This window comes from Uloborus diversus, chromosome 4 (genome assembly GCF_026930045.1).
Source record: "Uloborus diversus isolate 005 chromosome 4, Udiv.v.3.1, whole genome shotgun sequence".
NCBI lineage: Eukaryota > Metazoa > Arthropoda > Arachnida > Araneae > Uloboridae > Uloborus > Uloborus diversus.
In genome coordinates this window covers 109,714,753-109,729,926 of record NC_072734.1, presented here as the reverse complement: position 1 = coordinate 109,729,926, position 15,174 = coordinate 109,714,753, and the positions used below count along the sequence as shown (strand labels likewise).

The 15,174-nt window shown below is 33.2% G+C and overlaps 1 protein-coding gene across 5 annotated transcripts in view; it reads right to left on the bottom strand.

Moving 5' to 3' along the window:
• The window catches only part of LOC129220500 (transcription initiation protein SPT3 homolog), a 91,054-nt gene that overhangs the window by 14,812 nt on the left and 61,068 nt on the right, over nt 1-15,174 (bottom strand). For all 5 annotated transcript variants that reach the window (XM_054854922.1, XM_054854923.1, XM_054854926.1 and 2 more), the window contains 2 exons: nt 7,306-7,427; nt 3,567-3,663 (listed from right to left, as the gene is read on the bottom strand). In XM_054854922.1, coding sequence (XP_054710897.1) covers nt 3,567-3,663; nt 7,306-7,427 — 219 coding nt within the window. The remainder of the gene's footprint in view (nt 1-3,566; nt 3,664-7,305; nt 7,428-15,174) is intronic.

Below are 15,174 nucleotides of genomic sequence, written 5' to 3'. Positions count from 1 at the left end.
TGTTTCTTCTTACTTCTTCTAGATTTTCTTTTTCTTTTTGGTCCTTATATTTTTAGTGTGCCGCTTTGTAAAATTGAATCATTTTTTTATTAACATCAACGTTTTCCAAAGGATGTTTTACTGAGTCTTTTATCACTCTGAGACCAACAACTGTGTCTAAGCTCATGTTTGGTTTGTCAGCAGTAACAATTCTTTTGTTGACCGAAAAGCCTCTCTCTACAGAAGCTTGACCATGAGAGAAAGTGAGGACAGCTTTTACGAGTTTAGTCAAATTAGGGTAGCATAGCTTTTTATTTTCATTTTTCAGGTTAAAAATGACGTCCCAATATTTATCAATGAGGTTGTCTGCGACATTCTCAGGAATATCATCGTCATTAATGTATATGCGCCATTCATCAGTAACTTTGTCAACACTATCTTCAAATATCACTAGGGGTAACATATTACAAAGCCTCCTAATAACTGGCAATGTTTGCGTAATTGCTTCTTTCCTAATGATAGGATGCAACACTTGCAAGTAGTGCAACAATTTATTTTTTATTGGCAGATTTTTGACAAGATGGTCAAAAACAGCGACATAAATGTTTTTGGCATCGAGGAGAAACTCATCTTTTGTTTTATTCCCGACTGCATGCCATACTTTTCGAGCATGTTTCCCACATCTATTGCTTTTAAGGGTAGACAATCTTTTTTTGGATCTACATCCAGCAAATTTTCTTCAGTTTTCCCTTTAAGTGCTTCTTCTTTGATGAAGCGGCGCATAACTTTTAATAAAAGTTCACACAACTCATCATGCAAAAGGTGAATAAGTGTGTTCTTTTGCTGAAGAAACTTTAGTATATCGTCAAATAATGACCCGACACTAATTAGGAAATGCAAATAGCATTCCAATAAAGGATGTCAAAATTTTCTTGATGCTTGCATACCTATCAAGTTTTAATAATGAACTTTTTTGTTTTGGAAGATCTTCAAGGAAGTATTCCTTCAAAGCTGGCAACAGCTGCATCATCCGCTCGCATACTGGAATTAGAGAGCCAACGGTTACTTACAAACCTCAATACCTTGGAGTATTCACAATCAAAACACTCAATTTGTTTTTGTAAATCTTCTTTCCTAGACGGAAACCACCACCGCATTCCAATGGCGGTGGACGCTTGCCGATCTGCACGTAAAGCAGAGAAATCAAGAAAAAATTCGGCCGGGGTACCAAAAATATAGGATTTTTCTTTGAAATATAGGATTTATAGGAAATATAGGACGGTTTTTGACCTTTTTTGAAAAATATAGGATTTACAGGAAATATAGGACGACTTTGATCCCTGCATAGTTTTATATAAGGACCATTCTTCAGAATGTGTAACTTTTAAACAAAAATATTTTTTAATTTTAAAACCTTTTGTTCTCTTTTTCTTTAATTCTTACATGAAAAATTTACCTACTAGAAGTAACCGTAAACAATGGCCCAGCTCAATTCCAATTATTTTACTCATAAATAAAAAATAAATAGTTCACAGAAAAAAAAAACTCTTAGTGTTTGAGAATAGAGGCCCATTTGATATCAAAGAAGTAATTTTGCTAATTGGGCAAACAATGAGTTATTTTAATGATTTGTGTGAATCTAATACTAAGCTCTCTTAATTTAAGTATGGCTTTCATTTTAATTTAATTCCAAGTTAGTGAATTTGAGAATATACTAGTAATTTATAATTTTGGTAGGCTGTCTTAAATTGATGCATTTCCCCTCCATCATTTATTCTCACCTCAGAAATAATGACACTGATAAGGTCTGTCACAGAGATGAGGAATTTTCCATTAATATAGGCCTAATGGATACATTTTTCACTGTAAGAAATTTTTTCTTTGTTGCTACAATCTGCACATGTTAAGCATATGGAAACACGAACACTTCTTTTTTAACATTAATTTACATTTCTGAAATTCACGTTCACTGAAATGAGAATTCCCAATAATCTCACTTGGTTTTTAAAACAAAATTTATCTTCTTGTTTTTCGACAAAAATCTTACAACTTATTTATGGCTGAAAATAAGCAAGGGGGCTTTCTGTTAAAATTTTCTAAAAGATTATAGCATTCGTTACCGAGAAACAACATAAACAAGTTTGAGCTTTTGAAAAGTGACAAAAAATGCAAAATTTCAAAAGGCTTATTATAAAATCAAAACGCATTGAGATTGAAAGAAAGAAAAATTAAGGAAACTTGGTATACTTCTTTGTATACCAAGTTTCATCAAAATACAAGATGGTGTGTGTTAAACACTCCGTTTTTGTTTGATTTGACATGGAATGACACTTAGGTAGATGTCCTGGCAAAAATCTTTTGAACTTTTTGTTGGAATCGTAAGTTCCTAAAATTTATTAGGGCAAGGGTTCTCAAACTTTTAGATACTGCGACCCCCTTTTTAGACTAAGTATTTTGGCGACCCCCTAAAATTTTAACTCTGTCTAAACCCTAAAACAATAACTAAAATCTACACAAATAGTTAAGTTTTGTCCTTAGAAACACAAGTAATTAGTAAAATAAACATGAATTTTTGTCTTTTGAATTATTTTACAAGAGACCTTACTGATTTTTTAATTTAATTATATTATTGATTGAACAATTTACAGATTACATTCCAGTTAAGGATATAAGTGGGGTTGTATGGATAGTCAATCCGTTAGTGATCAAACCGTAACAAAAGCTGAGTTAAGTGCCCGACATCCTGATCAACTGGTAAAGATTTCAAGTGATCAATCCAATGCTAATTCCAAACAAGCTCATGTATCCCACAAACTAATAGAACACAAAAAACAACTTGTATGTTATTAAAAGCTTTATGTGTACTCCTTTTTTTTAAATAAAAGCGCAGAAATAAATTAAATTATCTTTAAATTTTTCTTCAACATTTAGCAACCCCCTTAGCGGTCACCATTTGAGAACCCCTGTATTAGCGGGAGGGCATACCATCAGACACATATTTTCCTCATATTATAACCACTAGTTTCAAATTGTTATTTTTGATCGTCTTTTGATATATTTTTACAATACATTTAGTTTTCTTCAATTTTTTTTTAAACAGTCATCTTGTTTTAAAAAATGTTTACAGGGAAAACGAGTTAGTTAGAACAACAATAATCATGTTTTACTGAAGCCAAATTTTTGAACTTAAATTATAATTTAGAAATATTATATGAATCCAACACAAAATTTAAACAATTTGGTTTAAACGTAAAAGTTAGAAGTCTGCATAAAGGCAACAATAATCAATTACAACTTAAAAAAATCTGTTAAAGCAGGGGTGCCTACCTAGGGGGGTGGGAGTCATGGTGCAGACTGTGCCATTGAAATTTTTAGGGGAGGGGGTGTTTTGAGGGTTTTTTTTTTTTTTTTTTTTCATTTTTATGGGCGTCTTCACAATATTAAGGGGGGTACCCTTTGCCCTTGGGGGGGGCACCCCAGGTTAAAGGTTTATTTACTGCAAGTTAGAAACTGATAATAAACAAGCATTATTAAAATGAATGTTGTTATAAAGGTCAAATTAATAGATTAGATAAAGCATTACTAACCTGAGGACTGTCATTATATATATTAACAATAGCAGAAATACGACTTCGACGACTATCTGATGGTTTGCTGATAGGCCTCTCTGTCAAACTTGACAATCTGAATTATCAAAATTAGGCAGTACAGATTAAACACACAGAAATTATACAGATAGAAATACATTAAAAAGTATGCAATTGACTAAACAGACTAATACTATAAATATATAATTATATGAGCTAAAATGTGCTAATTACTAATAAAATTACTATAGTTTGAAAGTCTAGAGCAAAGAGATAAGGAATTATGGCCATATTGAAAGGGTGGGTTTTTAGGGTTCAAACCCATGATCTGAAAATTTTCAGAACTATTCTAAAATCAGCTTTTCACTTTTTTTTCTTCCCCCAGTAAATTATTATTACTGTTTCATTGTTTTTTTTTTAATTTCATTTAAAAATTATTATTAGTGACGAATTTTAAGAACTTAGTGTTTCATCTGGTGTATTTATTTTTGTTGTAATAATTGTAAACTTTATTTTTTACAAAAAACTTTTAAAAAATACTGTGTTTTCCTGCAGACTTTGATTACCTGATGATAACAAAAACATCAATATTCTTGAAAGTGCCAAACTCTGTATTTTATATATTTTCTCTTCAAAAAATTTACAAAGTACTGCTCAAATGTGTGTACATGAGTGCATGCATCTTTTTTTTTTTTTAGTCACTATTTGTAAGAAATTGAATATTTAACGGGTGAAGTTACCTAACGTACACATTTTTTTCTTCTTCATGTAATAGACACAGCACTTTTTACATTTACTGATATTAATTCCCTTAAAGTAGTCTCTGTTCATTTAAATCCCTTACTGCAAAAAAAAAAAAAAAAAAAAAATACAATAAACAAATTTAAAATTGAGTTTTATCTATCATACTATAGATTTCATAGGAAATGCGTTAGTAAAATCCTCCCTGAAACAAAAGTCTAGTTAGGGTCCTGTAGGGAATGTAATACAAACACAGTTAGTTGAGGTTTATAACATCATAGCTCACAGTTCTGTAATAATAAGACAATTTCCGTTTTTAAAAAAAATGATTTTCTATGCTAACTGCATCTTCAAATTTGAAAGATGTTTGAACTTGCATCATTATCAAGCTTAGATCAAAGTAATTTTAAAAGGGAATAAATAAAGATTTTTCAAAGCCTTAGCACACTAATATTTTATCCTGAGTATTCACTCCTATTCATGCAATTTAATTATTATTATTGCAATTAAATCTCCTTCAATGACCACCTCTGAACAATGATCAGTCTTTTGGTTCTGGTACATTAAAATACAATTAGCATTAACCAAACCCTATAAACTATGCGACCTTCAAACAGTCACTAAAAATAGTCCTGTCAACTAAATAAGAAAATTGTGGTCATATTTGAAGCAAAAAAAAAAAAAAAAAAAACAGAACTGTTAAAGGGAAGGAAAGACTAACAGTTAGACACTTTTCTATTTACAGGATTAACTCAAAAAAAAAGAAAGCAGAAAGATTTTTACTTCAAGGGATGTTCATATCATGGTCTTTTCTTTCCTAAAAGTCTCCTTACAATGTTACTTCTAAATAATGATCATTGAAAAATAACTAATTCAATTGATGAAACATCAAAAATACACACATCCTCATATATATAATAGCCAATAATCGAGTAACCTGCGAGTTTCAACAATGAAACTTGCGTCGCGGCATGATAATTTTATAATATGTTATGTTTGACATGCAGAGAAAGGCTTTATTGTGAAAAGGCTGAACTCAATCCGGTTACTTAACTGTTTTACTGGTAACACAGTCATTTCAAGGGAATGAAGAAACAAAAAAATGGTCAACAATGAACGCTACCTACTGGAGTTTAGGGTTCATCCACTGGAGTTAGGGTTACAATTGCAAGTATGAAAATATCACCAAACAGGCAATGGCTTTGTTCAAATGTAGAAGCAATTTTCACCCATCATACCTTGATGGGCGATTTTCTAGTAACAACAAAAATCGGACATGTATGTCAGAGTTTTTAAAGACCCCTTTTTCAATGTAAATTAAAAAAATTAAAAAAGAACTTGTGGATGAAAAGATAGCTAAGAAAAGAGTTGGATTGGAGCCATGCAACGTCTTTTCTTGGTCATCCACAAGCTCACTTCTTTGCCTTGCAAAAGAGATTTCTTGTAAACCAAAAACATGCAAAATACTAACAGCCTGGTTATGACATCCAAAGACTGCAGTTTTGTCCTTATCATGGACTCCACAGTTGTTATGTTCATTGTTGTTGAGTCTCTGGATGATATAACAGGGTGGACAATATTTTGCATGTAGTTCTGATTTAACAAGCGGAAACTTGCTGTTTATTGTCTAAAACATGTGCAGTTAGCTATTCAGGCAGTGCATTTTTAACAGTTCGAACGTTTTTAAATTTTTGCGCAAAGGTAAATGTTTTCACTTTATCTGTAAAGGTTACCTACAAACGCTACACAAGAGGAAAATGGCTTATGCTTTCGATTGTCATGAACATCCTAAGGACTAGGTTAAGTGTATGTGACTTCTTTTATAATTGAAGTGAAGCAGAAGAGAGAAAAAGGTAAAAATTAAGAAAGTGATGTGGTTTTTTCTTCTTTTTGAGAGCTTTTACCATTCCTTCATCTCCAAAACTTAGCTTTCCCGCACTGAAAAGAGGTTTAGTAACTTATTTGTTCTTTTGAATAGCCCTTCAACAGTTTACTGATTTGTAACATTTAGTTTCTTTCCGTGAAAGGATAATGGTCATTTAAAATAAGGGGAAATCAGAAGAAAAAATATTTTTAAAAAACCAATTAATAAATGAAAATGGAAAAGAAAGTTTGAAAACAAACAGAAACACATAATTTAATTGACTGCTCTGATATCGTTAATTCAATTGCTGTCCCAAGTAGGACTCTTAGAAGTCATTCTTTTTTTTAATTTTTTTTCCCAAACAGAAATATGTTGATAATTTTTGTCTTTTTAAATTTTACAAACTTTTTAACATTTATTGTTGTGATTTAGACATTTTTAACTTTTCATTTTACAATTTTAAGTCTTAATGTTTTAATATTTTAAATGTATAATTGGTTTCAATTGCTATTTTTATATTGTTGTTGTCACTGTAACTGGATTTTTTCTGTTGTGTGCAATATTTTTAATAAATTTAAAAAAAAAAATTAATAAACATGGCAGAAATATTTAATTATGGCAGTATAAACCTGTCAGGGGAAATTATGAGAAAAAGAAACAGAAAGAAAAATCTTGATTTGTCATTAAAGGTTGGCAATCTGCAAATTGTGCGCAAAACCTTTCCAATTTCTGGCCCACTGCTTCAAACTATTGCTGTAGAGACTGTTAAAAATTGCATCATCAAAAAAATGAATAAATAAATTAAATAATTAATAAAGTATATTATTTTGGCAAAGAGCATTTTGATTTACTTCATGCAATTTCTCAAAATGTAATGTATGTGGGGGAAAAGTGTAACTTTTAAAAGGTTTTTTACAAATAAGAAAAATAAATAAATTACAAAGATTAATAACAAACTATTGTCAAATATTTTAGTCCCCAAATGATGGCTACTAACCGCTGAGCCCAATAGTGGCTGTTATTCCAAAGTTTCACTGTATCATTATTTTATTTCTCAAAAAAAAAAAAAAAATTAATTTTCCTCGATGTATGAAGTTCAGAATTCGTTCTTTTAAAAAGAAAATTCTAACAAACCTGCTGCTAGGTGATGCTTGACTTGGTGATGGAGACTTCGACTGGAAATGTCTCGGTGATGAGGAGGAAAAATACAATGGACCTCGTTTTCCATCTCTTTGTAGCAACACTTCATCTATGACCTGAAAAAGAACAGTTAGAAAAATCTTGAACGGTTTGCAACAGGAATCCTTCGACTTCATACTTTAATCTAACACATAGTCAAACAGCACATTAACTGACCTGACGTGTCTAACTCGTTATATCTATGTAACTATAATTGTTGTTCATTTCAGTAATGTCCTCACTACTTGAACTTGAAAGAATGTGCATTTTTTTACACACTGGTTGAAGGGCTAGTAGAAGGGCCTAAACATTCACCATCAGAAATATCATTTTCACTGTTATTGAAGAACTTCAGGAAATATGTCAGCTAATAATTAATTCACTAATTTTTCCTCAGGATTTATATATTGTCGGCAACATGCTAAACTAACAAATGTGAAAATTAGCACTTCTCATGAGAGCCAAAACGATATTCCTTTTGCACCTGACGCATTAAGTTATTTTCGATGCTTTAAATTTATAGGTAACTTTAAGTGTGAAACTATCGTTTGAACTATTTATAACTAGTATTTATAGCCCTTTTGAGTACTATGGTAAACCATCAAATTTGAAAAACGTGATTTGTGATTTTTCACATTCGTTAGTTTAGCATGGTGCGGACGAGATCTTGGTCATGATCAGGATTCATATCAAGCGCGGATCCAATGGGGGGGGGGGGGCATGGGGGTCATGACCCCCCCTTAACCAGACCAAACATTACACAACAGGGCCTTTATAATCTTCCTGTTACTGAATTTTTCGAAGGAGAAATTGAGGACCACCCAGTTTGTGAACACATTTAAATTATATCCAAGCACAAAATTATGGAGAGGAGTAAGTGTGGGTCAAGGGGGAGGGCATGGGGTCATGACCCCCCCCCCCATAGCTACACCAAACATAACCTAACAGAGCCTTTTTAATCTTCCAGTTACAGATTTTTTCGAAAGAGAAATTGAAGATCACCCACTTTATGAACAAATTTAAATTATATCCAAGTGCAAAATTAAGGGGGGGGGGGGGGAGGGGCAAGTGTGGATCCAAGGGGGGGTCATGGAGATCATGAGCCTACTCCCCTTAACCAGACCAAACATTACCCATTAGATACTTTTTATTCTTCCAGTTACAGATTTTTTCGAAGGAGAAATTGAGGATCACCCAGTTTGTATAAAAAATTTAATTATATCCAAGCGCAAAATTTACGGAGGGGAAAAGCCTGGGTCCAGGGGGGGGGGTATCATGAGGTTCATGACCCCACCCCCCTTAACCAAACCAAACATTACCTACCAGATCCTTTTTAATCTTCCAGTTACAGATTTTTTTCGAAGGAGAAATTGAGGATCACCCAATTTGTGTACAAATTTAAATTATATCCAAGCGCAAAAATAGGGGGTGGGGGAAGCGTTTTTGTATTTAAATTAGAATGATTTTCATACTGAGAGCTCTGGCTTTAAGCAGTTTGAAGCAGCATATTGCAGTTATATATAGACTGCAATGCATATCTCAACCCGAAATACCTGGTACCTCTAAAAAACGAGACAATGTAGAGGCTTTGCTTTAAAAAAAAAGTAAAGAGGGGGGTGGGGCAGGGGTTAAAGTAATTTTTGTTGGATATTTATAAACAAATTCTGGCAAATAGGTTTTTCTTTAAAAACCTGGAATTACTTATTGGATTTTTTTTTAATTATTTTTTTTTAAAGAGGAATATATTGTTTGAACAGATCATTGCTAAACCTCTATTGCGGTTACATCTATATTTGCACATAAACAATTAATATTCACAAAAGAGTTGTTTTGCGGAAAATAAATTTCTTTAAGTGTGCGTAAAACAGTGAAACCTCGCTTAACGTACACCCCTCATTTCGGACAGTTTTTTTTTTATTTCCTTCATTTTCTAGAATTAAAACATTAAATTTCCCTTTATTAAAGTGGAGACTCTCAAACTTGGTCACGGATAAAACTTTTCTTGTAAAAAGGATTTTTACTCTCATTAAAACGGACACTCGGCGACAATTTTGGCGAAATGTGGTTAGTTTTCAATCTTAAAGCATTTTTGCCGCAAACTCTGCTAGCAGGTACTAATAACGAAGTTTTACACAAAGTGGGGGATTTTTATAAAGGACTTTTGCCAGTTAATACATCATCGCTGCAAGTTGAATACCAACTGTGGGTCGCGAAATGGACCTGGGAAAAGAATCAAAATCCAGTTAATGATTTCCCTCCATGTATCATAAAACCATAGGCGGATTTAGGACTGAGTTCCTGGGGGGGGGGCAGGATTTTTTTTTTGAAGAAACATTTTTAATTGCCTTCCCCCTCCCATGTTTTTGTCTGTTTTCTGTGATGCGTAAGGCCATTCTTTACTTTTTTATGTGTCGTTTTCATTACTGTGTGTAATCATGCTGTCATTTTTAAATTGACCTTAAAAGAGAGGGGGCTGGTATTAAAAGAGTAACGCAGTGCTCCCTTTTAAGTGGGATATAGAATATCTCCAGTTTTAGGGGACCCGGGGGTTACTCCCCCCGGAGGCAATTATCTAAAATAGATATAAAATTCTGCATTTTGAAGTCTTATAAGGGTTAATTGGAAATAATAGGCAAATAATTTTTTTTTTTTAAGTTTTACGCTTTACAAGTGCTTTGTGATACAAGTTAATACTTTAAAAGAAATGGTGCACAGATTTAGAGAATAGGTATCAAGAGAGTAACATACTACCCATATGAACAATTCTTAATTTATACACTTGATAAGAAATAAAATTGAAGCACACTTTGCTTAGGAGTTTCAAAGACTTGTCTAATTATTTTCAAGGTTTGGTTGGTTAGATTGGGTTTTTGGTTCAAGAGCCCTTGTAGGCTATACTGCGCCAATTCTTTTCAGGGATTTTAGAACCTATCAATAATTTGCACTTTCCAGCCTCTGAAATTGAGTAGTAGATTATACACTTGTACAGTATTGTTCAAACTTTGTAAGAAACGGCTATTTTAAGTTTAAAAGAAAAAAATAAACTTTAATTTCTTATTCAAAAAAGGAAAAATCATGTCTTTTTTTTTTTGTTATAAGATTTTGGAAGATAAGTTGTTACTATATAAACTCCTCCCAAAACTGGGGAGCGTTGTCCCCTTTGCCCCCTCCCCCCTATAAATCCACCCATGCTCTTCTGTACTGTTCAAAAACGAAAAAATAATGATTTTTTTTTTTTTTTTTTTAATTTTTGGAAGATGTGTTGTTACTACATAAAGTCCTCCCAAAACTGGGGGGGGCATTGCCCCCCTCTGACCCCCCATAAATCCGCCCATGCGATAAAACTTATTGAAGAATGTGACAAGGACATATATCCTGGAATAAATTGCCTTCTTCGACTCGTAGCTACATTGCCAGTTAGTATTGCCACAAGTGAGCAAACCTTCTCGACGTTGCGGCGTTTAAAAACCTAATTAAGAGCCTCAATGTGTGAGAAACGCCTTGTGGGACTTTCTCTCTTGAATATCCACAGAGACATTGATGTAAACATTGACCACATAATCACTAGATTCGCAAAGAAGTCGAAAAGGAAGTTAAACTTTGTCTTGTGAGAAAATGTATGGAAGAAAACCGTTCAGAAATACTAAAATAATGTTTAGAGGGGACCCCGGAAATTGAAAAGCGCTCACCTTCACCAATGTTATTTTTCATAACAAAGTTTTCATGAATCTATTTTCAAATGTTTTTTAGGATCCCTTAAGGTTAATTGAACTACTTTTTAATGCATAAATATTACAGACTAACACACTTTTGATGTGGAGTTATATATGTTTAACATTTCAAGCCAATTTAGTAGGGGAATGTGGGGCGAAGTGAAATAGTAGGGCAAAGAGAAATGGTGAAATATCTACTCCATTTTTAGCACTACTTAACTAGTAATATTTTAATTATGTAGTAAGATGTGTCAAGTGTAGTCTATTCCAGTCAAGAAAAAATTACCTCCGAAAATCTAATCGTATGATAATACAAGCAATTTTTTAAAAAATGATACTCAAATTGTAATATTTTGTTGTAACTCAATAATTATTTTGATATTATCGAATGATGAATTGGGACCTTCTAATATTCGGTGCAGTATTTATTTAGTTAATATTTAGTTTACTTGTGTTTTTAATATTTCTCACAATTAGTCAAAGCCACTCATTCAATCATCTAATAAATCACCCGCGTTTTATTTACTTAGTAATTTGATCAAAAATATTTTTCACAATGGAATAGAACCTATTTCATTCGAAAAATATTTCAATTTTCTCTTTGCCCCATGGGAAAAAAAGTGAACATTTTCCACCTTTTTATTTGAAGAAACAATTTTACTGCCAAAACTCAAAAATAAGGTTTCAATGCAAGTTTTGTTATAAAATACAATGTTTTTTCTATATGTACTATAATTTTCAAAACAGATTTCCAATTTGTTCATTTTGAAAAAGCTCTGTCATGTTAACTATTTCACTTTGCCCCACATTCCCCTACTAAAAACCCTGTATAATTTCACCGAGGTGTTATAAAATAAGCGTTTTCAATTAGAAACATCTATATATATAATTCTCTTACGTGCCGGCAAATGAAGGGGTGAATTTCTAAACCTCTGTTGGCAACACTTCGCCGATAAATCATATAAACAAACTTCTACGTTGTTTTGAAATCTTGAATCACAGAATACTCAACGAACTTTTTTTTTTTTTGAGATGAGTTTGAGTCGGGCTGTGGCCCATTTCAACCTTAATCAGCAAAGAAAAGCTCAAAGAAGGCAGGAAACCGTTCTTGAATCCAATTTAAGACGAGCCATTTCCAGAGTTGTATTCTCTGATTCGCTGCCGATAATTTTTAGCGGCTGGGGAATTTTCAGTCAGCAGTTCCTTCAACAGATCAGGTGCGTCACACAATGCCGGTAACCGCACCTTTCCGTCATGGCAACATTTAGTATATTTATTTGCAGTATTACGCTCTTTCTGCCAATAAAGAGCACCACAAAATTCGCATTCTTCACACATTGCTCCACAATCATGTTCATCGGCAATGTTGTTTTGAACGCGTAGGCGCTTTGAGCGTCGTCTATTCTCTGCTTCAGTACGACAGTTCAGTTCAAAATGAATAACCGAGAAAGAATTTACTTTATTCCTTTTATTCTCAGCTGAAAGGTTTCGCCAAATTTGTTTAGGGTTATAGTAGTTTTAGTATTGTGCAAGCAAAGTAGCCTTGGCGAGTTTTCGCGTTTTTAGTTAAACCATTTTTTGTTCGTGACGTGGCAAGGATTCAGAATAACAACAAGAAGGACAAACGTTTGAGAAAATATGTTTGGTGCTCTCTGAGCCTGTTTTTAGTCATGGCCAGCTCTATGTGGCATTATCAAGAACAAGATCTTTTGAAGCAGTGTCAGTTGTGGCTCCCAAACGGGACATTTTTAATTGTGTATATGAGGAAGTTTTCTCAGATTAGAATATATAAGAGTGTAAATATGTAAATATATATAAGAGTGTAAATAATGTAAATACATCCCTCGGGGGAGCCTGTAACCCCTAGAGGGCGCGTCCCCAGGTGGCGGATAGGGGAATGCCTTCATTGGTTTTCCAATGGGTGGTAGAAGGGAAATAAAATACCTTCCGCGGACCAACAGGTAGAAGTGCAATCTCTCCAAAGCAATGACAGACACTTTTGTATCTATAATGGTAAAGTTGTGCACATTGCCAAGGCAGTCATCTTACATACAGCAAAGTTAAACTGTCGAAAATCTGGCTAAAGCAGACAAATTAACATTATGAACGTAATTTTCATATTGGTTAAATGGATGGTGACCTAAATGCAATTACCAACTTTAATTTTTACGGAAAATTTTAGCTAGGCTAATGTATTGGCATACAGCGAGCGAGCGAAGCGAGCATGGATCGCGAAGCGATCCACAGGGAACTGCGTAAGCAGTTTCGGGGGTTGGCGAGCGATAGCGAGCAGGGGGCGATAGCCCCCTAGTTGTCATAATGATTATAACACGAGGCTAAGGTTTTTAATTATACCCATACTTCGTTTGAGTTTTTATAAATTAATTTATGTTAACTATAAAATATTATGTAACTAAGAAAATCATACCTTCATAACGTGTAAGTTTTATTGTATTTAGTTTATAGTATATTTACATTAGTAGTATTGTATTATATTTTATTTCATGTAAGAAATTATTTCTTTGAAAGTAGTTGTCGATTTGTTCTTAATGCCCTGATACAGATGACATACCATCTTGATACTAAATGCTGTTTCTATTAATATTATATGGCTTAGCCAAGAAACTACCATGCGATTTTTCTCATTCTACATTTTTTATAAGCTAAAAAATAAATCTATTGTTTCCAAAATAGCTTCTTGGATAGAAATGACTCTTCTAGGCTACACATTATTTTAAAATGTTAATAGTTGATTCCCTCAAAGAGGAATTAACAGACGAAATGCGGTATTAGGTTCTTCAATGAATTAAATGTATTCTGCCACTCTGTCCTCTGACTCCTGAAGTACAGTTGACTCTTTTACCTGAACACCCAGATATTCTGAACAGATTTTGATGGTCCCAGGAATCACGTATGCATTACTTCCGTCTCCCCCTATACTGAACACCCTCTTAAACTGAAGACTTTCGTTCTGTCCAATGAGTGTTCAGAATAGAAAGAGTATATTGTACTTCCTTAGCAAACAAAATACTTTTAATTAAATATGCTTTGTGTGTTTTGTGTTCTTTTTCATGACTGAAAGTTTTTTATTTATGTAAAAGAGAAGTCAATTAAAAATTAAATGAAATAGTTGCATTACTTTATTCCTTTGGGAGGAGCCAAAGACTTCCCTTAGACTCCCCTAGACTTCCCTTAAAATCTGCTACTGACTATTCAGTATGGTATTGGTACAATTAGAAATTCTTGTCCGTTTTATAAATTTTTAATTTTCATCTTAGTATAATCTAGTGCGTTGACCAACATAAATGACTGCTGCAGCTCCTAGTTCAAATTAGAAAAATCAGGCCTCCACAAAGTTTAAAAATTGTAACACTTAGAATATACTTAGTTTTCTTAGAAGCATACTGTATTTTTTGTTTTATATATGCTAAAAATGCAACAACGATTTGTACAACAACTAGAAAGTAACAAGCACAAGCTTTCAAGAAACAAGCACAAGATTTCAATATCAACGTTTTCAGATTCTTCATACATAACGAAATATGGTAAAACTACGATTTAGACCGAAGAAACCCCCTTTTTTTGACGAGCATGTCGTAACCCCCCCCCTCCCCCACCAAGATACCGTTGTTTGTGGGTACACGTTTGGTGACCCCCCCCCCTTAACCGGAGCCTGGATCCGCCCTTGATTCATATATATCTAGTATATCTAGACCACCATATTTTGAACTACAAACCAGGGTCGGGCTCAAGGGGAGGGTCTCGGGTGTTAAAACCCCTCTCATTGACAAAAAGAAACTAATATAAAGATGAGTGATGAAATGAAGTTTACTTCCATTAACCGCTTAACCGCCAAACTATTGACGGAAGATCAAATTTGAGTAATTTTTTGAAATTATGTCTATTTATGTCTAGTAAATATAGAAATAAAATAAAATTTCCAGAAAAAAAATTTTTACTATGTTTTTCAGTGTGTTCCATTTTTGGAACATTGGCGTTTTGCATGAAGTTTTTTTTTTTTTTTTTCAGAGAATTTTTTTAAACTAAGAGGTTTTTGAATTCGGTTTTTATCTTAGCATACTATATTACGGAAAAAATAATATTTTAAATT